General features: G+C 41.6%; 1 protein-coding gene across 1 annotated transcript; it reads right to left on the minus strand.

Annotated features, from left to right (window-relative positions):
• Positions 1 to 1275: 1275 nt before the first annotated feature.
• Positions 1276 to 24924, minus strand: CNOT11 (CCR4-NOT transcription complex subunit 11). The gene is made up of 7 exons (XM_074964853.1): positions 24492 to 24924; positions 18638 to 18802; positions 10928 to 11080; positions 10385 to 10587; positions 8544 to 8746; positions 2823 to 2919; positions 1276 to 1598 (listed from the first exon to the last, which is right to left on the minus strand). The coding sequence occupies exons 1-7, from the start codon at positions 24922 to 24924 to the stop codon at positions 1401 to 1403; spliced, it is 1452 nt and encodes a 483-aa protein (XP_074820954.1). The 3' UTR covers positions 1276 to 1400.
• Positions 24925 to 26706: the final 1782 nt, after the last annotated feature.

The raw sequence follows: 26706 nt of genomic DNA on the forward strand, positions 1-26706 counted from the left end.
TATCTATTCAAGGGACACCATCATAGGGCCTAATCGCATCAGCCACACTATCAGAGGCTCCTTCACCTGCACATCTACCAATGTGCTATATGTCATCATGTGCCAGAAACACCCCTCTGCCATGTACATTGGCCAAACCACAGTCTCTACGCAAAAGAATAAATGGACACAAATCAGATGTCAAGAATTACCCTTCAAAAACCAGTCGGAGAACACTTCAATCTCTTTGGTCACTCGATTTCAGACCTAAAAGTCACAATTCTCCAACAACAAAAAACCTTCAAAAACAGACTCAGAGAAACTGCTGAATTGGAATTAATTTGCAAACTGGACACCATTAAATTAGGCTTGAATAAAGACTGGATGGGTTATTACACAAACTAAAAACTATTTCCCCATGCTAATTTTTTCCCTACTGTTACTCACACCTTGTCAATGATTTGAAATGGGCCATCCTGATTATGACTAAAAAAAGGTTTTTTCCCCCTCCTGCTGATCATAGCCCACCTTAATTGATTAGTCTCGTTACAGTTGGTACAGCAACCACCATTTTTTCATTATCTATGTATATCTTCCTACTGTATTTTCCACTGCATGCATCTGATGAAGTGGGTTTTAGCCCACGAAAGCTTATGCCCAAATAAACTGGTTAGTCTCTAAGGTGCCACAAGTACTTTTTTTTTTTGCTGATACAAACTAACAGCTACCACTCTGAAATCTATTCTAGGATGCATGCAGTGTAGTTGTAGCCATGTCAGTCTCAGAATATTGAGAGAAGAATTGTTGATGGAGTAACCCTTCACGATTACTTTAAAGATTAAAAGGAGTGATTAGCATGTTGCATCTATATTTTCCCTAGAAATGTAATTTTTTTTTAATCTAAAGCTCTACAGGTACCGTGAATTTATTAAAAAAATTGGCATGATGGAATTTGGAGTGACATCACTCCCTCAGTTTCAACTGGCAGTAGCAATTCTAAGCTTGCTTAGCATGATTTGAAACAACTCACTGAACATGTTGGACATTCACATGTTCTGTCCTTCCCCCTCCAAGCTTATTTTTCTTGGACAGGGGCATCACATAATTCTCCAGTAAAATTTAAGTCCCTTGGAAGTAAGCAATGCTTGCACTTTAGGAGATTCTTCCATTAAGGATTATTGTTCCTCAGGCTTAATAGCCAAGGACAGAAAATATGGTGTGTCCAGTGTCAAAAATCAAAACAAATTCAAGATGGTCTAGTATCAGAAAAGCAATATTTATTGCCTTGCTTTATGCATAAAATGCTATTTATACAGTATTAAACCAAGCAATCCACTGATTTAAGTTTAAAATTTATACACAAAAAAGTAATGATACAGAACATTCAGCTGACCGCTGTTTCGCCAAATTTTGAAAGGGTCTTATTTTGAAGCTTTTGCCTCCGAAGGGTTTTCCCCAGTATCCAGTGTCTTCAGCAATCTGAAAAGGCCAGCTGCTTCTCGTATCCGACTGAACTCAATACAAAATGCCTGCACTTCTATAAACAAGTCCTGTACATTAATAATTTTGTTCCGGATCAAAGATTGGAGAAAGACACAAACGAGACGTACCAGGCGGTTCTGAAACAGAAAAGGTCTGGCTTTAATATCTGAAAATAAGCCCAAGCAATTCTGTTAAAAAGAGTCTGACCCTTTGTACTGGTATTTTGTGACAATTCAACTGGAATTAGTTATATCAGTTAACCAACCTTTTCACTTCAGATTTATACAATCTGCATTTAGCCCTTTATTTTTCCCGTCTGCTGCCCTATAATGAAATGTTAAGGATAGGGAGCTGGACATGCTCTTCAGTCCTGCATGAAATTTTTTTTTACTGATCGTAGGAACTAGGTCCTACCACTGTACACTTACTTTATACGTAGGTGGCATGGCTACCTCTTGGGCAAAAACTTGGATCCGAATACAAGATTTCCACAATAGAGTGACTCAAGAGGATATTAAATATATGTACTGAGCATTAAGGATAACTTAGTCATTATTTTTAGGAAAAAGAACCCATTTTAAGAGTAATGTTTCCTAAAAGAAATTATTGCAGAATAGTTTATCCTCATGCTAGAGGATGTAGAATTTGTGGATTTTTTCAGACTGGGAGGAATTTTAAAAAGCTGGGAGTCATGCCAAACGCAGGGCAAGAAGGTTGGAAATACAGGGTGCTGCCTCACTTTGCTAAGATTTTGAAATGCCACACATTAGCCCTGAGAGCCATTTTGTTTCCACTTCCAAGTGTAATTCTTTTTTGCATAGCGTGTCCTTAGAAACAGAATGCCTTCTGTTTGTTTTGGTAACTGTGGGCATTTCCCTTTGCAGTACTGAAAAGTGCAGGAGATTCTGGAGTGTTTCTCTGATGACAAAGCACAGCGCTATGCAGAAATAAAGTTAGAAGTGGAAGGATCTGGAAGCTTGAGGACAGGGAGAAGAGGTAAAAATCTAATATATGGATGGAGAGAAGGGTACCAAGTGAGAAATCTGACTCTCTCTGACACCATATATAGTCCTGAATAATGTAAGGGAAGCACTGTACAATTACTTTTCTACTGAATACATGAAGTACTCTGCAGAAAATTAAGACTACTACCTGTGCGCCTGTAAAAATACTGAAGGAACAACCCCTACTGAATCATATGCTTATTAAACATCAGAATTTCATTAAAACGGTATTTTACTTCTTGAAGTCACAATTTGTAAAGAGGGAATATGTGAATTCCCAGTGTAGTCACCTTATTAAATCTCAGTACTGAAGATGCCTCATCTTGACTTTTAACCAAGTCATTCTCAAATACCCACCTGCATGTATTTATCCTTAATCTGTTCACAGGTAGAGATGCAATTGGAGATATAAAGGTGAATAAATTCAGGAGGGAGATCAACTGCTGTAGTAAGCCTGTTAAACATAAAACCAGCTGATTAATGTACAGATAAAGTAGCAAGTTAATCATCCATGGTACCATTAAATAATGGACAAGTACAGTTACCCTCATAATTCAAATTTGTATACGATTCATCGACAATCCACTGTAATGTCTAAGGGAGTTGTCAAAAGACCATAAGTCCAAACATTTTAGTTATGTCCAATAAGTGTGTTGCACTAGCCGGACACCAACATCAAAAGGCAAATCTATTTTTACATCAAGTGCAATACAGAAATTGGTTTTATTTAATGTTACTCTTTAGATGTCTCCGTGCAGGAGGCCTACGTCAAAGGCACCCATGTGATCTTTACTGTCTAATAAGCAGATGCACTTCTTACACCCTACAGAAGCTAGTGATGGGCACTGCTTGCAGAGCAACAGAAACTCTCAAGTTACTTATCTGAGTAGATTCGAGCTTATTTGAGTGACAGTTTCATACTGTAGCAAGCATCAAATGCAACTGTGTATATCAGCATCAGAGATCAAGTTCTAGAAGCTGGAACACTTCTTCTAAAGTGCACAACTGGAACAGCATTATTTTGTGCTTCAAAAACGTTAGTTTGCCTTAGTTTTTTTCAGGGTTCTAAATTTAGAAATCATGGGAATTAGAACATTACTAATATCTGGATTTCAAAATAAGTTCAAAAGACTTTAAATGACTAAACATGTTAATCACACTCTTGGTGTGAAGAACCAGAAGTGTCTCACCAAAGAGCGAGCTAGAGAACATTTTTTTAAAATACGAGAAAGCAAGAGAGCTTGTGCTTTCAGAATAGTGCTATAGACAGAATATCTTCAAATCACCCAATACATGTACTATACTAATGGATCATTAAGGTGTACAACTGCCATCTGACTTGTCTGAAGGGGACTTTTAAGTTGTTTTCGAGTTGTTTCAATACCCACAAAGTAAGAGAGGTAATACAACTAAGGAATGATCTTACATCACATTTGAAGTATGCCAGTTATATGCAGCTCTGCAAGATGCTCCAGCTTGCACTAGACTGCTGTGCAACCAGCATGGAACTTTGCTGGATCACAAAGGTTTTGGCTTTTTAATGAAGTGGTTAGGAAGACTGGAGCATGTAGGTCAGTAGGTGTCTTATCATAAGACTTTGCAAGTGTTTTTTATATCCCACAGGACATTTACTTTACCTGATCTCCCTCACCTCAAACTTCCCTTTTGACACTGCCAACCATTTTAAATTTTATGGAAAACTCCTGCCCTGTATCTTTTGTGGGGAGGACCCTGCCTGCATCAGAAGTGATGTGATTTTCACTGTGCGGGGTGGGGACCAGAACACCTGTGATCTTCTGTGGTTGTACTAGACAGGAGTGGGAACCATTTACCTACTGCCATTCCTTCCTAAAGCAGAGCAGAGGCCCCAGCAGCTTGATGGCTACTACCTTGAAGTGGGTAGAACTGTCAACTCGGCAGCTTTAGGGAAGGCTTGGTACTTATATTGTGCACCTGAGGACGGATTCATCAACATTGCAGAATGGAACCAGGTGTTTAACAACTCCTTGAATAGTATGGAACGCGTCACAAATTTGCGTGAATAGTTGAAAGACCAAGAGATGGGGAAGAAGTTCCAACTACTTCTCACTTAGCTTGTAGCCTCTGGGAAACTTTCAGGTTAAATACTTAAAACATTTTACTCAGGAGACTAATGCAGATCAGTGTTAGCAGTTTTTCTTTTTTAAACATCCAGAAAAGTAGTCTGCAGTGCTGAAGTGGGGACAGGAAGGAAGAAAACTACAGGGTTTGGCATCAGGGGAAGAAGAATTAGGCTTCTCATTCAAAAATAGTTGCTTAATGCATGAACATCAAGCAAGCTACATATCACTACAGTAACATTTAATCATGGGTATGAGACCCAACTGGTCAATTAGAATAGATCTGGAAGTCAACGTCCAAACCTATTATAATAAAACTTCTCAGAACATACTTATCTGGCAGTAGTTTGTTCCAACTAAGCAAATTTGAGTGCATCTCCGATGCCAGAAGCAAAAAAAAAAAAAATCAGCTGTATTATAGGTGGGGTTGGTAGCACTTCAGAGTAAGGTAGCACTACCCTTCCCATTAAGACCCTGTTTTCAGTTGCTTATAACTTTGCCAAACTTTAATATTTGGGCTGAAATTTTACATGCTGGATGTCTACACCTCAGCTTGATTTTTTTTTAAATGTTAACCAAAATAATTCAGCCATTTCCAAGAATGAGACAAGGGAAAAATAAATTTTGCCCATTTTAAAATATTCTGGTGACCTTTTCTCTGATGCACTCCCCTGCCCCCATGCTTTGGAACAGGGACTTGAAATTTTGGCAGGGGGTGGCCTTCATGTCAAACACTCAAGAGTCAGAAGATGCCTGATTTAAGGTTGCCTGTGCAGGCTTAATTTGGCTCCCTTGTGTGTATGCATTATGATATAGTATTTTTTCCACAAGACCCCTGGTTCATTTAAGGCACAGGAAGGATGATGCTCACTAAGTGAGCAGAGCAGCTGTTCAATATTTTGTTTTATACTCATTGTTCACTATGTGGCCTTTGGGCCTTAAGTCTTATGTACTGCATACTATTCAAACCCTCCTCTGAATGCTCAGCACTTCTGCAAATCAAGTCAGGCACCCAGAAAATGAAGAACACACAATTAGTGACCACCTGCGAAGGGTTTGGTTCAAGTGACTTGTGTAGCATCACACAGGAACTCTGGCTGAGGCAGAATACAATTCTCCAACTGCCTTAACCATGAGGTCATCCTCTCTCTTCACTACACACCTTCCAAGTTCTGCAACAAATGAGGCAGGGTTCTAGATAGTCTGTTTCACTACACAACCCTGATTCCAATCCAGAGCAAGTACATCCCGTGCACTGAAGGAGGTGGGGGTCCTGTGGAAAAATTGTACGTGATCATGTAAATAAAGACTATCAATGTACAGGCACAAGGGAGCCCAATTAAAGCTGCACAGACAACTTTTATTCTGGCATTTTCAAACTCTCGAGTGTGACTTTGCAATTTAATGTTTTTTAATCTAGTTTGTGTGTTATGTAAGTAAAAGCAAAGAAATGCCCCTGCATAACAGTTCTGTGTACCCATTGTATGCAATGGAGCTTTCGCTCTAGAAGTTTACAGCATCCATAAGCATAGCATTATACAGAGGCATCAAAATCCATTGCTGTCAGCGTCTCTAAGTAGACTCTTTTAAAAGTAACACATGATCTAGCAGAACCTTCTGTTAAAGAATCACTGCACTGACTCCAGATGTAGGACTTTTCCCTCTATAGCAGGTGGCACAGCTCTCCAGCTGACTGAATGAACAAGAACTGTGTGTTTCTTGTTGCTCCTGTTCATTCTGCCTGCTGCAAAACAGTAGAGAATACAGGGGAGGCGTCTGAGGAGAGAGAAAGTGAGAAACAAGGAAACGAGATCATAACTTTACCCTGGCAGAAGCAGTACTTCCTCAGAGTCGCACTAGGAGTAGTTTTGGTATTAAAATGCTCCCAGATTGTATTTCCATAAACTCTAGGCAAGAACGACAATCTCACCCTTCACATGCTCTTGTTGACATCTTCTGATTCTTCTCTTCCACCCCAAAAAAGTCATTCCAGTTAAGATGAGCTGCTGTAAAATCTCTCTATTAGTGCTTCCCCATAGGCCTCAGGAGTATCAGTACAATACTATTCTAAGAGGACTAAAAATGGCATTGAAATCTGTCTCCAATTTCAATATCAAAGGTGATCAATTTACAAGTGAAGTTTTTTCACTACTCCTCTACAAACTTTACATAGCAATGAGCAGCGGGGCTGTTTCATTGTTGTGTAGACTTCTGGGATGGGGATGGAGCCCAACCTCGGAAGTCTACACAGCAATGAAGCAGCCCCACAGCCCCTTTGCTGTGTAGACAGACATACCCTAGGAGAAATTACGTTCTTTATTCCACACACACACACACGTTAAGGATGGTTAGTGAGCTAAATTAACCCCAATGAAAGCAACGGTACCTGCTGTAACTGACTGGAATAATTCCGATGCACAATATGAAATAGAATCTGGCTCAGTCTTGCAGGACTAACAGTAAAAACATGAACATTTACCACTCGTGTCAGGTACAGAGTACACCAGTGGAACAGATTTCTTAAATAAGCTAGTGCCATTTCTACAGTCTATTTTGGAAAACAATAGTAACTAATACTATTTCTGAATCTAATCATTGCAAGACCCCAGAAGTGCACTATTCTGTCATTTTGTGCATCCCTGTAGCAGATAAGTATGGCAATATTAAAACGTTTAAGGCTTATTGATTAGCAAATCTTGAAGTGTTAAAGATAGATTTTTTTTTTTTTTTAAAGGATACATTGTCACTTTCTCATATGAGTGCTGTTATTCATAGAACTAGCTGCTCTCTAATAAGGATGCTTTTGTATATTAGATGATGGTTATTAGGCAAAAACATGCAAAAACTCAGTTTAAAGGTTTGTGGTGATCAGATAAATTTTCATAAAGCTGTGAAGACTGAAAAAAGCTTATTCCTACTAAGTGTTCTCTTGATGTACACAGATGATATACAAAGAAATTTTACATATAAATAATTGTCAAGTTCAACATGAAAATGAGAGAAGCCACAACCATTCAAACTAAATACATTCACTATCACGTGATTTGATTTACAACAGCACAGAAGAGTTGATTTTCTTTAGAAATATAAATGTAGAAAAGTAAGAAACTTCTAGTTAAGCATAACATTCTACTGAGATTGCCATTAACCCAATATAACTACACTTTTCTATTAAGAGGTGGGATATCAATGTGAATTTCAAATAAGAAGCAAGATTTCAAGATTTGCCCTATTTCATTTGCAGAACAAAATGGTGGACACAACACTCATATCACAGAGGCAAAACCACTACTACGTACAGCCTTGTTTTAAGATATATTGCAAAATTATTTCTATGAATACTCCTACTGAAATGAACCGTGCCTCTCATGTTAGTGGCATTTCATGCAGAAGTGTTTATTACTTTGTTTGAATTAATTAGCAATATTACACCTTTCATTGAATAAACCCTTAAAAGGGATGAAACTAACTTGACATACAGGCAGTTTTGAATGATAGTGTTCAGAATTCTTTTGGCAAGAGGACAGGTAATTCAAAGCTGCTTCACTGCATTTTAGTGAGTCTGCTTATATAGTATAAATTGGTATATTTAGTCAGATGAGTTCAGCACTTTTCCAGCCAATGATCATGTCCTATGGTAAAAGAGCATAGAGGAGTCTTCTCTTCCCCCTTCTTGCTTTAATATGTCTGATTTGTGCACAAGGACCATCTTTTTCAGGCCAAAACCTATTTCAATGAAATTTGACAGCTATTTCCTAAACTCCTGCTAACTTTGGTACCCTTTAGGGGCATAGTGGAACAAGCTACTTTTCAAATCTGACTATACCACTATGCATAAAGCCACAATCAGTAAAACTCATCAGGTACTCCCTGTGAAACATTATGCTTTCATTTTTTTTAAAAACAGCACTGATCAGAGCACTCCAGTGAGAGAACTCACAAAGATAAGTTTAGCTTTAAGATGACAAGGAACACTTACCGATTTACAACTTCCATTGAATGTAAAGACATGTCCATGTTGACCAGGACAGAAAAATACTCTGTTATCTGACTGGACTGCATTAGCTTAAGCAACATTTCTATAGCAACTAAAGGATTATTTTCCACCAGGTCAGGCAGTTTGGCAGGAGTGAGGCCAATGTGGTAAACAAGCTTGGGGTCCTTTTCTAATTCTCCAAGAAGCTATAAAAAAACAACAACATCATCTTAAATTTGAATTAAACTGTACATGGTTGATCACACAAGGTGAACTAGAAACCTAGCCTGGATTTTATTATGACTTAGTTTAATAAAATATTCTGCCTTGTGCAGAAATTCCAGTGATATGAAGAACGACTCCAAGTTTCCTGTAATCGTCAACAGGTTATGCATTTTTTACAAAAATGATGTAGACTGCAAAACAAAAGCAATAATCCATCTATATTATACAAAAGGAGAATAATTCTAGCCACTTGGATTTAAGTATTTCTTCTTATATATATTTTGTTTTCTTCTAATATTTCAGTTTCTGCCCCAGGGCAACTGCACAGAAAAGCCTTTAAAAGAAGCTAGGGTTTGAAGCTCATGGCAGTTAGTAGCCTTGTATGTTGTGGAAAAAATTAAACCCACATAATCCAAGTTTCATTTTTGTCTCTTGCTCTAGCTCTTTCATTGAACCGGAAAATACACTGTTTAACCGACCTTACCAACAACTTTGATAAGTTATCTTAGACAGAAAGAGATAGTTGTTCTAGAACATCTCTCTCCTCATACAATACAATGATAAGACTAAGACCCATTGAAGTCAGTAGTAACACTCTGACTAACTTCAGCCAGACAAGATTAGGCCCTTAGCATTTCTCAATAAACATCTTATTGAAAGCCTCTGCCAAACCTGAAACAGCATTACTGCAACAAGGTTATCCTAGCAGGGAAATACTGTTGCTAGTTACTAGTCACATTTTCCATTTCTTCAGCTAATGTCTATCTGCTGTTTCTACACACACTGCCAAGTTTTAAAAAATGCTTTCCTCATCTGACCATACACAAACCAAGACTCTGGAATTTTGGTATTGAGACAAGACAACTCAAACAATATTGAGATTTCCTAAATTTGGAGACAGTTTTAAACAACTCCACTCCTTGGCAGGACAAATCTTCAAACTTCTGGAGTGCCCACAGACAGATTAGTGCTCTACACAGGAGTTTAGAGAGTTTAAATCTTGTAGTGACACTTCCATCTTAGCACCTCGGGCTACTGTTTGTTTTGAGTCCCATCATTCTGCTTCACTGGGTCTGCTATGTGACTATTTTAATTTTATGTAATATAAATAGGCGTGGAAGGATTAGATTTTTTTATCATCTGTATATGTTGATTTCACCATATATACAACAATGCAAAATATTTCCATCAATGATAACTGAAATGTACAGATAGGCCAACTTAGAACAATGCTGCTTGAGAACTTAAGAGTTTGATTTAAGGATATTTACTTTGTATATTTTGACATGTGATGTTGACAATTTGTGTTTTAATGGTTATGAAGCTTTAACTTTTTGAATCTCAAAATCTACTGTCATTAAATAATTACTGTCTGACCCCAAATGTTCACAAATATAGGAAATTATAAATTGATAAAAAATTTAAAAATGCTTAAATAAACAAATATTGATATTATCCACTGAAATTATTTAAAAAAATTGAATTCTGCCAACCCTAAATATAATGAGTTGAGTACTATTTAAGTCATTTAATTTGATCCTAGTTTTCTAAAATGTATGAAATACAAGAACATGCATAAGAAAGATTAGAAGGGAGGGCAGCTAGCACATAGTACCCACCTGTGTTTGCTGGGGAGAGGACAAAGGACTTTTGAAAGCCTTAGCCATGATGCGTTTGATCTCCACTCCAGTGCTGTTTTTAACACACATTGACTTATCCCACTGAATTGCATGATCTGGCTCTATTGGGTTTAGCCAAGCCAGCTCATCCTCACAAATATGGAGTGGAGGTGGTGGCCGGATAAACTCTGGTCGAAAGTGACCTGAAAGACAATGTTGTGAAGATTTCTTTCAGAAAAGTAAAGAGGTGAAGTCCTTTTCGTATTACTCAATGAAAAATCATTTTACATTTAGAAGGCTATTATACTGTATATTTAATATAAGGTTGACAATAGCAATACCTCTCTCCCTCCCACAACTGTAATACTTTTCAATGTACAATCTGATTAATTCGTTTTTACTGGAGTTTTGTACTATGACGTATGAGCTTGGTCACATACAATCCAATCTACAGAAAAGTAGCTCAACACATCATTTATATCACTCCTTAAGTAATTGTGCCAAAGACTACAGAAACTTAAGAGTAAACAAAGATGCACATACTTTCTATAGGTGGTTTTGGTCCACTCACTAAAGCTTCAGTGATCTGTGAGGCAACAGAGCTGTCAAAACCAGAATTTGAGGAATCTGGGTCAGGATCGCTGAGAATGCTGGGGAAGCTAGCTTTGCTCTGTGTTGGCAACTCAGATTGACGCTCTGAAAAAAAGTTCAGCCCATGATATTAAAGCATACAACCAAAATACAGATGTCAGGAATACTAAAAGTAGCAGGAGACAATCTGAGCTTTAGAACAGCACTGGCTTAAAGAGTATGTGTTAACATGAAATCTAGTTCAGGTTTGTAAACGGTGGGCCATGGAGCATTTGCTGGTGGTGTGCAAAGAGTTGATTGGTCGGTCACATGGTGTTGGCTCTCCTTCTTTCCACTTCCTAAAACTGCATTAGATAGCTAAAAATACTAACACTTTCCCAGTATTACTTTTCCATGTAAACAGCAATTGTTGTATTTGTCACAATGATTTACATAATTGCAAATGGGAGCAATGCAGTGATTGACTGGGAATGGGTGAGAACATAAGCTATCTGTGAGAATCCTCTGGGACAATGGTTCTCAAGTGGGGGGCCAAGAGCTGTTTCAGGAGGCCATGCCCTCTGAGGCAGGAGCCCCGGCACCCTAGGATTACCATATGTCCGGTTTTCCCCAGGCATAGCCTCTTTTGATTCTCCACTGTCTGAGCAGATTTTTCAAATCAGAGGCTATATCCGGGCTTTTGCAGAGCCTCACTGGTTCCTTCCCTTGTCACTGATGGGGCAGGATCTGGCAGCTGCGAGGGACCAAACAGCTTCACAATGCAGCATGTCAGCCTCACGCTGCCAGATCCTGAACCCTTTCTCTAGGGAGCTGCTCCAGTTGGGGCTGCATTTTGCAACAGGTGAGCTAATCCCGTGCTGCAAGGCTGGTGGGAAGGGCAGAAAGAGGACGGACTGTGGCTGTTTCCAGGGAGGAGCTATGTGCAGCTGCTGGAGGTGAGAGACAGGCTGCACCAAGTGCCCAGGAAGCATGGAAGGGGAGTGCAGAGGTCAGGGTAGAAGGGGCACAGGAGGGTTAGGGGACTCCTCCTTCCTGCTCCCCCTCTGCCTCCGCCCTCTGGCAGTGCCTTCTTTTGGGGAACCTGAAACATGATAACCCTAAATGGGGCCAAAGCTCCAAGCCCCAGTGCCCCGCAGGGCCCTGAAGTTTTTAATAGTATGTTGGGGGGAAGGGGAGGGTCCAGAAAGAAGGTTGAGAACCCCTGCTGTAGGATGTGACCTAGCCTATGGAAAGAGTTAGAACCCCAGATCTAGTCAGTTTCAGAAAATGAGTTTGGAGTAGTTTTTCATGCACTATTCTTGCCAGACTTGTCCCCCTGCCAATTGTGTTTTTACAGTCACATTTCTCTCTCCCTCCCCCCGCTTTCCCCACTGTTGTGTGAAGACCCACACAGACAGACATTCAGACTCTACAATAATGGGGGCCATAAGAAAATCTAAATCAGAGGTAAAAGATTTTTCGATGTGGACTGTGTTTTTAGTGATGTTGCACAGACTAACTACCTTCCCCCATCTGTTGTCACAACATCCCAGTAGCAACTATAGCAATTGCTTACACTGAAAAATATATTAGGAGTCTAATATAAATTAAAATTTTATGCATCTGGAAGTGAGCCAGCAGCATGGGACATCCAGCACTATCTGGACTACAGTTGTAAGCAAGAATTGTTCAGAGGTGGACAATGCCCCTAAAAAGGCCAAATTATACAGCATAGAAAACAAATTACACAGTAATACTACTAAATCCAGTAGATATTCTTTGTTACTGCAAAGCTGGTTACAGAGAAAGGAAAAATAGGTTTTAAACTTATAGATACATTCTGAGAAACCATAACATGGCTTCTGTCATAGGAGCACTCAAACAAGTTGAGGACTTGGAGTAGCTGACCCTTTATTCCTAATCCTAAATTTCAGGCTCCAACTTTTATGACCTCTGTAGTACTGTGAAAAAGGATGTCTTTACTTTCTGTCACCCTGATCAGTTCATTTTAAAATAGGTCAACCTTACTTCACAAAAGTCAGTAGCTGACTAACAGATGCCAGCCCCACAGCATTGCTAACAGACTCCATCTGCAAGAGGAAGTCTAAGTATGTGCTTATATCTAGTCATTCAGGGAGTTTTCATCCTTTTGTAGGCATTTTTTACATAGTATGCTCCTTAATAGATTCAGCCTCTAATAATTTGAAGCTTGAAATCTTGGTCCCCTAACTAATACAGCTCTTGTTTTGTGTCCAGCAGTCACTGAAGAGAGACACCGTACTGAAATGAAACTACTGCTTCATTTTCTGTGTAACTGAGCTTGTATACTGCCTCTACCTACACCGAAGCTATTTATACTTTCCCCTTTATTTAGAACCTGATGAGCTAGTACTCAGAGCTTTTCTCTGCAGAAATGTTCTTCATGCTAGATATGGCCCCCTAATTATCTAGTGTTCAAAATTTTAACTGAATCCCTTCCCAAAAATAGACTCAGTGTCAGATAACAGAACTCTCTTCCACAGATAACGGTAGCCTGCAGAGTCCAAAGGCTTTTTTTCTAAGTGTATGTCCTATGGCTGGGGAGCAAGCATGAACCTTTGCCATCAAAGCAAAGGAATAAGCAGAAGTTATTAAGTTTGCAAAGTACCTGGTGGTTTTCTTTTTTATTTTATCTGAATATTGACTCACTGAACTAATTTGGTAGGATATTTTTCCTTCAAGGATATACTTAAATACTTCTTTACCAGTTTCCCAAGAAAAGATATTTGATTGCAAAAAATAAAAATCCAATTTCACCAATTTTCAGAATGCTTCTACTGGTTTATAAACTATTTAGAACTTCATTATACAATCCTAAGAAGAATTTTTTTTGGAATATTCTTGACCAATTCCTGCACATTACAAGTAATCCAACAGGCTAAATGTCACATCTAAAAGATGAGTAGATATCATTTCAGTTTGGTGGCACGCTGGTGTTCATCTTAAGGTCATAGCTGGTCAACAGTTGATAGTAAATTGTAGGTTTGATTTGGACCCCAGTATTCCCAGACAATAAAGTACCATCGGATATTATTATGAGATCTACAACAGGTTTAGGCCCCAGTCCTGCAATTCAGTGCACACATGAAGTCTCTTGGGCTTGCAAGGAGTCTCCAATGAACTCAGTAAAGCTCCATGTGGTCACTGCAGTCTGCCCACAAGCAGAAGGTTACAGGATCAGGCCAGATCAATTCTTGGGGATTAGGGAAAGCAAAAGCTGTATTTAAAGCAGAATCCTTAATAAAAGAGCTAAAGATTAATTTGTTTATGGGAAGAGCATAAGCTCCTTAACCCAAGCCACCTAAAGTAAAAAAGCTATTCAAAGGCAAGCAGTTGTTGGAGATCTCTATTGTGGTGCTACATTTTTCCTCTTCTGTAAATTGCAGGAAGCTTCCTTTGATTCCTAACGGAAGGTGCTGAAATGTATTGGAAAAAGCAGCTTTGACTACAAGCCAATTACCCTTAACCAACGTAGTCTTCTGTCAGGCTAACCGTATCGAATAAAGGCAGTATTTTGCCAGAAAACTTCCTTTTCCCACCAGCATCAGAAAATGACGTTTTTGGCAGGATAATGATCCAAACAGGCAGAAGTACAAATAAAGAAACAGAAGCAAATTTTGCAAAAACATTCTGCAAATCAGCAGGTTGAAGAGAAGTTAATACTGACCAAACAAAAAAGTCTAAACAAAGTCCTTAGGAAACTGTATTTCTGCCCTTTAAAAAAAGCAATTACAGCTGCAAATCAAATTGTTCACATTTAAATTCTGATTGTTACTTAGGATATTACTCAGAGAAGATCAGATATTAAAGGACAGGATACATCAGTTGTCTTTCCCATATGTAATTTAACATTCAGGATAGTTATCCTGACAGAATGCTTTAAAATTTTTTGAACAGCAGTAAATCTTTGTGACTAGAACAAGGTCCAAACTTGTCCCTAAAATGAATCCAGGGATATTCTGAATAGGAGAACACCTTTACAAAAGCCATCAAGATTTACAACTCTTACATGACAAGATCGGCTAGGAAAGAGGGACAAATATAAACAAAGTTCTCAATAGCTTTTAAGTTTAAGCATTTTTGTTTCACTCTTTTTATACTTTACAGACTACTCAGTTAACTTCTTTTCTACATCTTTGATTACTGGGAAATATATGGACTTTAAACAAGTTATTTTATAAATGGAGAAGCCAGTCAAAAAGGTGATTCCGAGGTGTCAAGACAGCAAGAGCAGTTGCCTTCCTATGAGGCACATAGACAATGTCAGGCATTTATTCAAAGAAACAAATCTTGTCTCTCTCACCAACAGAAATTGGTTCAATAAAAGATATTACCTCAGCCACACTGTCTCTGTTATGAACATGTCAGATCAGAGATAGCCTAAGGTCCCTATGTAGTCAAGTTAGTTATGTATGTGATTTATTGTATAATTTTGTTGTATCCACTACATACAGAATAAGCATTGCATGTTCAGCTACTTATTTTTAAAAGCAACCAATATCAATGAATTTGTTCCATTTTCAAAAATACTACTGGCTTTGTATTTTGAAGACAGGACAAACCAAAATGCATGGAACCTCCAGCAAAAACAGTCAAATTTAGTAATTTGGGGGTCTTAATTTGACACCATTCAAAAGGGACCTGATTTTCAGAGGGCAGGTACACAGCTCTTGTGAAGAATCAGACCCCTTCAATGCACTGTAATTTGGGCACCCAAAGTGTCAAGTCATTTTTGAAAGTTTAAGTCAAAGAATACAGCATTCACAAAAATGCTCAGAAAAATTCAAAGAGGGAGACACAGGACTAAGGCAGGAAAACTCAGGCAATAGGTTGAATATCACACTAATATTTGTCTAATTATCCCAAGATTAGGTATTAAAAACTTAGTTCACAGGATCATAGAATCATAGAATATCAGGGTTGGAAGGGACCTCAGGAGGTCATCTAGTCCAACCCCCTGCTCAAAGCAGGACCGATCCCCAATTAAATCATGGAGCAGGTCCTCAAGGAATCAATCCTGAAGCACTTACACGAGAGGAAAGTGATCAGGAACAGTCAGCATGGATTCACCAAGGGTAGGTCATGCCTGACTAATCTAATCGCCTTCTATGATGAGATTACTGATTCTGTGGATGAAGGGAAAGCAGTGGATGTATTGTTTCTTGACTTTAGCAAAGCTTTTGACACGGTCTCCCACAGTATTCTTGTCAGCAAGTTAAAGAAGTATGGGCTGGATGAATGCACTATAAGGTGGGTAGAAAGTTGGCTAGATTGTCGGGCTCAACGGGTAGCGATCAATGGCTCCATGTCTAGTTGGCAGCCGGTGTCAAGTGGAGTGCCCCAGGGGTCGGTCCTGGGGCCGGTTTTGTTCAATATCTTCATAAATGATCTGGAGGATGGTGTGGATTGCACTCTCAGCAAATTTGCGGATGATACTAAACTAGGAGGAGTGGTAGATACGCTGGAGGGCAGGGATAGGATACAGAGGGACCTAGACAAATTGGAGGATTGGGCCAAAAGAAACCTGATGAGGTTCAATAAGGATAAGTGCAGGGTCCTGCACTTAGGACGGAAGAACCCAATACACAGCTACAGACTAGGGACCGAATGGCTAGGCAGCAGTTCTGCGGAAAAGGACCTAGGGGTTACAGTGGACGAGAAGCTGGATATGAGTCAGCAGTGTGCCCTTGTTGCCAAAAAGGCCAATGGCATTTTGGGATGTATAAGTAGGGGCATAGCGAGCAGATCGAGGGACGTGATCGTTCCCCTCTATTCGACATTGATGAGGCCTCATCTGGAGTACTGTGTCCAGTTTTGGGCCCCACACTACAAGAAGGATGTGGAAAAATTGGAAAGAGTCCAGCGGAGGGCAACAAAATGATTAGGGGACTGGAACACATGAGTTATGAGGAGAGGCTGAGGGAACTGGGATTGTTTAGTCTGCAGAAGAGAAGAATGAGGGGGGATTTGATAGCTGCTTTCAACTACCTGAGAGGTGGTTCCAGAGAGGATGGTTCTAGACTATTCTCAGTGGTAGAAGAGGACAGGACAAGGAGTAATGGTCTCAAGTTGCAGTGGGGGAGGTTTAGGTTGGATATTAGGAAAAACCTTTTCACTAGGAGGGTGGTGAAACACTGGAATGCGTTACCTAGGGAGGTGGTAGAATCTCCTTCCTTGGAAGTTTTTAAGGTCAGGCTTGACAAAGCCCTGGCTGGGATGATTTGATTGGGGATTGGTCCTGCTTTGAGCAGGGGGTTGGACTAGATGACCTCCCGAGGTCCCTTCCAACCCTGATATTCTATGATTCTATGAAATCATCGCAGCCAGGGCTTTGTCAAGCCTGACCTTAAAAACTTCTAAGGAAGGAGATTCCACCACCTCCCTAGGTAAGCCATTCCAGTGCTTCACCACCCTCCTAGTGAAAAAGTTTTTCCTAATATCCAACCTAAATCTCCCCCACTGCAACTTGAGACTATTACTCCTTGTTCTGTCATCTGCTACCACTGAGAACAGTCTAGAGCAATCCTCTTTGGAACCCGCTTTCAGGTAGTTGAAAGCAGCTATCAAATCCCCCCTCATTCTTCTCTTCCGTAGACTAAACATCCCCGGTTCCCTCAGCCTCTCCTCATAACTCATGTGTTCCAGTCCCCTAATCATTCTGTTGCCCTCCGCTGGACTCTTTCCAATTTTTCCACATCCTTCTTGTAGTGTGGGGCCCAAAACTGGACACAGTACTCCAGATGAGGCCTCACCAGTGTCGAATAGAGGGGAACGATCACGTCCCTCGATCTGCTGGCAATGCCCCTACTTATACAGCCCAAAATGCCATTGGCCTTCTTGGCAACAAGGGCACACTGTTGACTCAGATCCAGCTTCTCGTCCACTGTAACCCCTAGGTCCTTTTCTGCAGAACTGCTGCCTAGCCATTCGGTACCTAGTCTCAAACAATGGTTATCACATCCTTATAAGACCATACTTGGATTTTTCGTGCTCCAAACTGGCCCCATTTACTATATCCATCTTTCCTACTGTTTCAATCAGTAGCTCCAAAAGTGACCTACTAAAAGAGATGACTCACAACCACCACTCTTTTCTCTCTTTCTCCTGCCAAGTGGTCCAAAAGAATCACTTTTACTAGATACAGCCAGCCAAATTAGCCACCTTCCCCATCTGGAGGCAATACAGGAAGTAACAAAAACCTGAATCATCTCAGATTTATAAAAACTACCAAAAATTCAGTTATAACACCTGGTCTTGCCAAAAGAGATAACTGAAGAAAGAGGTGTAATGGCTGCCTGATAATAAGTTAGCCTGTGTTTCTGACTTGGAAACACTGCACAGGATACAAGGGAATAAAATTTAAGCATGAAAACAGCCACCAGAACAAAAGACATGTTTCAGATGTAAAGCCTATTCCTATATTGTAAAAAAAGTGTCTTCACAGCCTCAAAGAAGAAAATTCCATGTATAAAACTTGCTTTTTAAGCCAAATATAAGGCAGTTAAAAATGCCCTGTGCTTGAAGTTTCTACAGCCTAGAATTATAGCTCAACTCATTTTACACTTAAAAAGAAATATCTCGCTTCCACTATTATCTCAAGGAAAAGCTGTCAGGATATACCTAAAATGATTTGTTATTTCTTACCTGCTAGTGCTAGCTGAAGTCCACTTATATCCACTGACTGGGCCACATTTCCTATATCCATTAAGGCAATCTGTCGAGGAGTCTTCTTGAAGAGTTCTCTAGGAGGAGCCAACATCAGTTGGGAAAGGAAGAATTTTTCTGGTGGAGTTATGGGAGGTAAGAAACCTGAGAAAAACAATTTTCCTCACTTGTTACACAGTGGCAATCAATACTTTTCACTTTCTACTGTGAAGGAGCAATGTTTGCTAAACAAACTATGGCACAAATATTAAAATGTATGAATTAGGCTGACACTAAGAATATTCAGTTGTGTTAATATTTTAAATTAAATCCACGCCTCTGCCTATGTAGCATTTAAAAATGAGCAATACAGAATAATTTTGCTTAAATTGTCTAATGCAGTGTTTCCCAAACTTGGGACGCTGCTTGTTCAGGGAAAGCCCCTGGCAGGCCGGGCCGGTTTGTTTACCTGCCGCGTCCGCAGGTTCGGCCGGTCACGGCTCCCACTGGCCACGGTTCACCGCCGCAGGCCAATGGGGACTGCGGGAAGCGGCACCGTCCGAGGGACATACAGGCTGCCGCTTCCCGCAGCCGCCATTGGCCTGCAGCGGCAAACCGCAGCCAGTGGGGAGCCGCGATCAGCCGAACCTGCGGACGAGGAAGGTAAACAAACCGGCCCGGCTCGCCAGGGGCTTTCCCTGAACAAGCGGTGTCCCAAGTTTGGGAAACACTGGTCTAATGAACTAAACCCAGTCAAGGTTTCTTTGGTTTTAACTATTAAATCATTTTAGACTTATTTCAACAGCCCTATATCTCCATTTTTGGGTTGAAGGCTAGGTCACAGCATACCATAAGGGCTAATGAAGCCATCTAAAATTAGTTTAATTATTACAATTAAAAAAACCTAGTTCTTCAGCTGTTACCAATGTTTGGGCATCCATGTTAGTAAAATGTAAGCCCTTATATTGCAATTGCATCTATGAGACCCACGCAGTCATATCAAGCTCTGTTACACTTTGGGGAACAGTTTGAATTTGGGTGCTCCAGAAATGAAAGGCAATTTGATTAAAACTAGGCAAATACAAGGAAAGCTGAACCCTTCTGTAGAGAGCATTGAATACAAACAGGCCATCAGGGAAGGAACAGAAGAGAAAAACGTGGCAGAAGTAGTAAAGAGCTCCCAACCCTTCCCCACACAACTTTTTAAATTTGGTTTTGAATGTCAAGCAGTCTTGATGCATCATTTTGTTTTTTTAATTTAGACCAATGATCAATTCTTAACAAATAACAAGCACATTGCTAGTCACAGCCATAATATTCCTTGTAGTTTGTGGTGAACAAGTTGCTATTAACACTACAAATTATTCAAAGTGAAAAACTTTTAGAATCCAGTTTACCTGTCACTATTTATAGTTTGATTTTCATTTCAAAGCCAAGAAATACAAATCACATCAGTTTCTCTTTCAGGTTCTTAATGCTGCTGAGTTTGGGCTTCACACACTGCAGGGAATGTTTGTTTCAAAACAACTTTGTTAAAATTATGGAAACATTTATATTAGTCTTGAATGTTTATAAACAAAAAGTTTTATGGAACTTTATTTTTGGGCCAAGTAAAACTGACAGTATCCCTTTAAGACTGAGCAGAACTTGCCTGTTTTCAGAACTTTATAGCTATCAAAAGGGTTAAACAAGATCTCCATTTGTTGTTAAAGCAGAATTTATAATACTCTGTAAGTGCTGAATTTTGTACTTTAGCCATTTTAGTTTTCAATGTAAATAAAATTTAAACTTGGCACATCCATACACCTTAGTAAGCACTATAGTAACTTTAATAGAATTTAAAATTTGCACTTTTCAAATGAAGTTATAAATACTTGAGACTCATTTTGCAGCATGTTATAAATACCTCTCACTGAAATATATACCAAAGGACAATATTTCAAGTAGTCACATCAAAGATAATCATTCTAATAGCCACCAGTGAATCCACAGAATTTTACTTTCAGCTGAGGGGAAGCCTGGATTTGAAAATCATTGGGATTTAAATTAGTGGCATACAGCCAGTTTATATACTCTCTAGAGCAGTGCTTGTAAAGTTCAACACCCTTTACCCCACATTTTAAACCATGACCAACAGAGCTTGGAGAATACTGAAAAAAAAGGTTGCTTTAATATTTAAATGTTCAAACAATTTGACTGTGCTGCTTTCAATAAATATTCTCGAAAATATTAATGAAGTGAACGTTTTGCTGAAAAATCAAGTTTTAAACTATTAAAACTCAGAAATAATCCAGAATTCATTTGTATTAGTTCCAGAAATCAGAGGCTAAAAATAACTCATCCAATCAGAGAAGAAACATTTTACATGTGACCAATGGGTACAAATGGCTCAGGTTTTGAACACTTAAACAACAAGCTGTTTGCAAACAAGCTATAATCCAACATCTAAAGTTACTTGGCAAAAAAAAGAAATAAAAATCCTGCTTGTTTTTACATCAAAACAGAAGTTCCTTGTATTTTTATTTTCTAAAAAGCTTGACTGGGTGCTCCCTCAGCTCCCAAATGCAGGAAAATGGGGTGGAGCACTGAATCATAGAGGTTTTTGAGGTCAGGCTTGACAAAGCCCTGCCTGGGATGACTTAGTTGGGGATTGGTCCTGCTTTGAGCAGGGGTTGGACTCACTAGATGACCTCCTGAGGTCCCTTCCAACCCTGATATTCTATGATCTTTCACAAAAGAACTTTTTTGTTCTTTCCAGGGTTTGTCTGGAACATAAGGTGTTTTTTATGATGTGATTAAATTAGGATTTAATCAAATAACACTGCCCCTCCAAATTCCCTTTCCTTCAGTTCCTCTGGTTTCAGCACCTTGTGATGATATTAATACCTCCAGTTCTTCAGAGCAGAAAAGCAAACCTGATAATTCTCATGCGAAATGCTTATTTTTAAGTGATTCAGGCCTTCTTTAATTATCATAAAACAGCAAACAGCCCCCCCCTCCTTTCCTTTGTAGGGCAATTTCAAAGACAAAATTTTTAAAAGCACCTCTCAACAGGAGTCATCCATCACTCAGCACACATCACTCTGATTCCCAGTTTGGGGGGCACTAGATTAAAGAAGGGAGGTTTACCTGTTACCGTGCTCCTCAAAAATAATTATCTGGAGAAGAGGGTCCCCTTTTGGCCCCGGATCACACAGAGAGGGCCCTATTCCAGGGATTTATTTGTACTGGGAACAGAGGGGACAGGAAAACCTCACTTCTCGCAAATTCCCCCCTACACAAACAGTGAGACATCTCTTACATGGCTTCAAACAACCAATACCTCTCCAGTGTTGGGGAATGGAGTTAAGCATGCCTGTCTCTCTTCAGTTTCAGAGTAGCAGCCATGTTAGTCTGTATCCGCAAAAAGAAAAGGAGTACTGGTGGCACCTTAGAGACTAACAAATTTATTTGAGCATAAGCTTTCGTGAGCTACAGTTCACTTCATCGGATACATGCAGTGGAAAATACAGTGGGGAGATTTTATATACACAGAGAACATGAAACAATGGGTGTTACCATACACACTGTAATGAGAGTGATCAGGTAAGATGAGCTATTTCATCCAAACCACACCACATGATCCATTGTCTACAGCCAAGCTCTACGATACAACCGCATTGGCTCCAACCCCTCAGACAGAGACAAACACCTACAAGATCTCTATCAAGTGTTCTTACAACTACAATACCCACTGCTGAAGTGAAGAAACAGATTGACAGAGCCAGAAGAGTACCCAGAAGTTACCTACTACAGGACAGGCCCAACAAAGAAAATAACAGAACGCCACTAGCCAACACCTTCAGCCCCCAACTAAAACCTCTCCAGCGCATCATCAAGGACCTACAACCTATCCTGAAGGACGATCCCTCACTCTCACAGATCTTGGGAGACAGTCCAGTCCTTACAGACAGCCCCCCAACCTGAAGCAAATACTCACCAGCAACCACACACCACACAACAAAAACACTAACCCAGGAACCTATCCTTGCAACAAAGCCCATTGCCAACTATGTCCACGTATCTATTCAGGGGACACCATCATAGTGTGGCTGTTTGTGATTAGGCCCTATCAGAGGCTCGTTCACCTGCACATCTACCAATGTGATATATGCCATTATGTGCCAGTGATGCCCCTCTGCCATGTACATTGGCCAAACCAGACAGTCTCTACGTAAAAGAATAAATGGACACAAATCAGATGTTAAGAATTATAACATTCATAAAAAGAAGAAAGAAAAAAGAAAAGGAGTACTTGTGGCACCTTAGAGACTAACCAGTTTATTTGAGCATGAGCTTTCGTGAGCTACAGCTCACTTCATCGGATGCATAGCATATCGTGGAAACTGCAGAAGACATTATATACACAGAGACCATGAAACAAAACTTCCTCCCACCCCACTCTCCTGCTGGTAACAGCTTATCTAAAGTGATCATCAAGTAGGGCCGTTTCCAGCACAAATCCAGGTTTTCTCACCCTTCCCCCCCCCCCACACAAACTCACTCTCCTGCTGGTAATAGCCCATCCCTCTTTGAAACCTCTCTTTATAATGCGCATGATAATCAACACGGCTGTTACTCTGAAACATTCATAAACTAGTCGGAGAACACTTCAACCTCTCTGGTCACTCGATTACAGACCTAAAAGTCGCAATATTACAACAAAAAAACTTCAAAAACAGACTTCAAGGAGAGACTGCTGAATTGGAATTAATTTGCAAACTGGACACCCTTACATTAGGCTTGAATAGAGACTGGGAGTGGATGGGTCATTACACAAAGTAAAACTATTTCCCCATGTTTATTCCCGCCCCACATCCTCCACTGTTCCTCAGACGTTCTTGTCAACTGCTGGAAATGGCCCACCTTGATTATCACTACAAAAGGTTTTTTTCCTCTCCTGCTGGCAATAGCTCACCTTACCTGATCACTATCATTACAGTGTGTATAGTAACACCCTTGTTTCATGTTCTCTGTTTATATAAAATCTCCCCACTGTATTTTCCACTGCATGCATCCGATGAAGTGAGCTGTAGCTCACGAAAGCTTATGCTCAAATAAATTTGTTAGTCTCTAAGGTGCCACAAGTCCTCCTTTTCAGTTTATCTGCTATGTACATTAGTTACTTTAGCCAGAATCCTTCTGATTTTGGAGGAGTAATTTATCTTCATGCACAGCTTCTTGGTTTTCATGGCTTTAATCTAATGCCCCCAAAAATTAAGAGCCAGAGCGATGTGCACTGCTGTTTGAATGGAGTGGTGTATGATTGTTATTGAGATGTGCTTTTAAACATGTTTTCTGAACTGCACTGCAAAGGAAAAGGGTGCGTGGTGTTTTATAACGTAGAAAGAAAGCCTGAAAGGCTTATTTTAAAGTTTGACCTGAGAATAATCCGGGTTTCTTTTGCTGCTTGCTAGAGGGCAGTTTAGATGAGTGAAAAACTAAGGGCACACAAGTACTGAAACCAGAGGCAACGGAGTGTTCTTTGATAAACAACGATGTAACTTAACCTCCTGAAAAACTTTTGTGAAAAATACACACACACACACGGCCGAGGGAGGGGGCTGGGGCAGGCTCCGGTCCCGTGGACACAAACCGAAACACCACTCCGCACGGTTCCAGCCCCTGCCTGTCTCCCCCGAAAGACTCCGGCCCGATCTCTGCTGAGCGGCCGCAGCCCGGGAGCCACCTCAGCGGCGCGGCCCCCCCACGCACGCCACCCCACCCGGCGGAGACCGGGCCTCCCAGCGACGCGACGGCCGCCGAGAAGCGGAGCCGGTTGCTCAGCGGAAACCCCCGCGCCCCGGGCCGGTACCTGAGAGCGGCGGCCGCTCGGCCTCGTCGCCGCGCTCGGGCGCGGGGTTGAGCAGGTGGGCGAAGATGGCGGCGAAGGGGTTGGCGGCCAGCGGCTCGGTGCGGTACATCTCCCAGAGCAGGTAGAGCGCGGTGAGGCGCTGCGGCGGGCTGGGCAGCAGGTCGGGCTGCTGCAGAAGCAGCACCAGCACCGAGCCCAGACGGAAGTGCTCGGCCTTGCCGAAGTAGTGGTGGAAAGCGCTGGACAGGCCCTCGAAGGTGCTGCCGCCCGCCTCCTCCGAAACGATGCTCAGCAGGCTCGAGAGCTCCTTGGGCGACAGGCTCATCCTGCCCGCCGGGACCGCCGCGCCGCCCGCCTCCCCGCCGGCGCCGGGGGCCCCCGCCTCCGCTCCCACCAGAGTGCAGGGCGCCGGGCTCCCCCCGCCCCCGGGCATCCAGCTCCCCGCGCGAGCGCGCGTGCACACCCCGGCGGGCCGGCTCCGCACCGCCTCCCCCCCACCCCGCCGAGCTCGTCGGGCCGCTGCTGCCGTAAAGCTGCGCGCCGGCTCCGGTACGGCGGTTTTACGACACTGGCGGCCAACGGACCATAGGATTGTTGCCGTTGGAGGGAGATATCGCGGCAGGGGATTGGCCGGCGGCTGCCCCAATGGGAGCCGGAGTGAGGCAAAAGGTCAGCTGCCGCCACCGTAAAGTCGCGCTCCGGCTCCGGCCCGGCGTGTTTAACTTTGCGACACTGTCGTTCAACAAAGCAGGCGGTGGTGTAGCGGGGGGCGGAAGGGAGACACAGCGGCAGGGGGGCGGCCGGGGGGTCGCCGCCCCCGTGGAAGCCGGAGCAGGCAAGGAATTGGCCGCTGCCAGCGGGGACGCGGCTGGGTGCTCCGCCCAGGGGGGCGGGGCCGCCCCAGGACGAGAGGCGGGGCGATGTGCCGGCTTCTCCCGCCTCCGACCCCCTGGGGCCGGCAGTCAGGGGGTGTGAGCTGCGGCAGGAGCGGCCGGGGAGCGGCCGACGGGCAGGGGCTGCTTTAGACGGCCTTGTATGGGCTGGTGCGCCGGAGCCACAGGCAGCCGCCCGTCCAACCCCGTCGTGCTAGCGGTCCCGGCCGCGCTGCGCTCGACAAATAACCTGGGGGAAAGGAACCAGGAGTCCTGCCTCCCCGTCCCCTGCGCTTGTTTATTTGCCGCCCGCTTTCCTTGCGCTTCAGCAGCTCGCCGCAGGCAGATGCCCACTGCAAACTAAAAAGCGTCCTTGGCAATCTGGCTTGGCAAGAGAACCCTTTCGCAATATATTTGACTGGCTGTGTGATGTTAGTAATTTAAAAGGACTTCTACTTGTTATTGCCCTAATCAGATCACGATAGGAGCGTATTAGATTCGTTTGTTGACAGCAGGTAAAAGCTAAAGGAAAAAGCCGTATGATTTGATTGTAGAAGTTGCTTTTCTTTCCTTGCTAAAATGGTCTGTTATTGTTTGCTACCACACATTCAAATAGAGAAGAACAAGGGAACAGAAATATCCCAGGACCAGCGAACCCCAAATACATTTTGCAAGGGAGGAGGCAGCAGAGAGAACAGGACAGGGAAAGAGACAGAAAAAAGAAAGAGCTACAGTAAAGCATTTGATTTGCTATAGAGATTGTATTTTAGTTTCTTTCAGCAACCAGACTAAATAGTTAAAAATAGAAGAAACTCTCTACCCAATTATTTTTTTTTAGATCCCCTGCCTTATTTTCAAGAACATGCTGGGGAGTGGTGAGTTCCACCCTACAGACAAAAATGAAATTAAAGTATTGCCAGACTTTATTATTCTCAGGAGTCTTTCCTCCTAGATAGGTTTCAGAGTAGCAGCTGTGTTAGTCTGTATTCGCAAAAAGAAAAAGGAGTACTCGTGGTACCTTAGAGACTAACCAATTTATTTGAGCACAAGCTTTCGTGAGCTACAGCTCACTTCATCGGATGCAGCCGATGAAGTGAGCTGTCGCTCATGAAAGCTTATGCTCAAATAAATTGGTTAGTCTCTAAGGTGCCATGAGTACTCCTTTTTCTTTTTCCTCCTAGATACAAATTCCTGTCCTTGATAGTTTGTCAGGGGTCTTAAACTCAATTTACTTTAGGGCCAGTGCTAGTCCTCAAATCCTCCCAGCAGGCCAATAATGTCACTGAAGAGGGTGTTCAGAAGAGAAAATATTTATATTGCATTTTTTATTTCAAATTTCTTAG

This window comes from Natator depressus, chromosome 1, assembly GCF_965152275.1.
Source record: "Natator depressus isolate rNatDep1 chromosome 1, rNatDep2.hap1, whole genome shotgun sequence".
Classification (NCBI taxonomy): Eukaryota; Metazoa; Chordata; order Testudines; family Cheloniidae; genus Natator; species Natator depressus.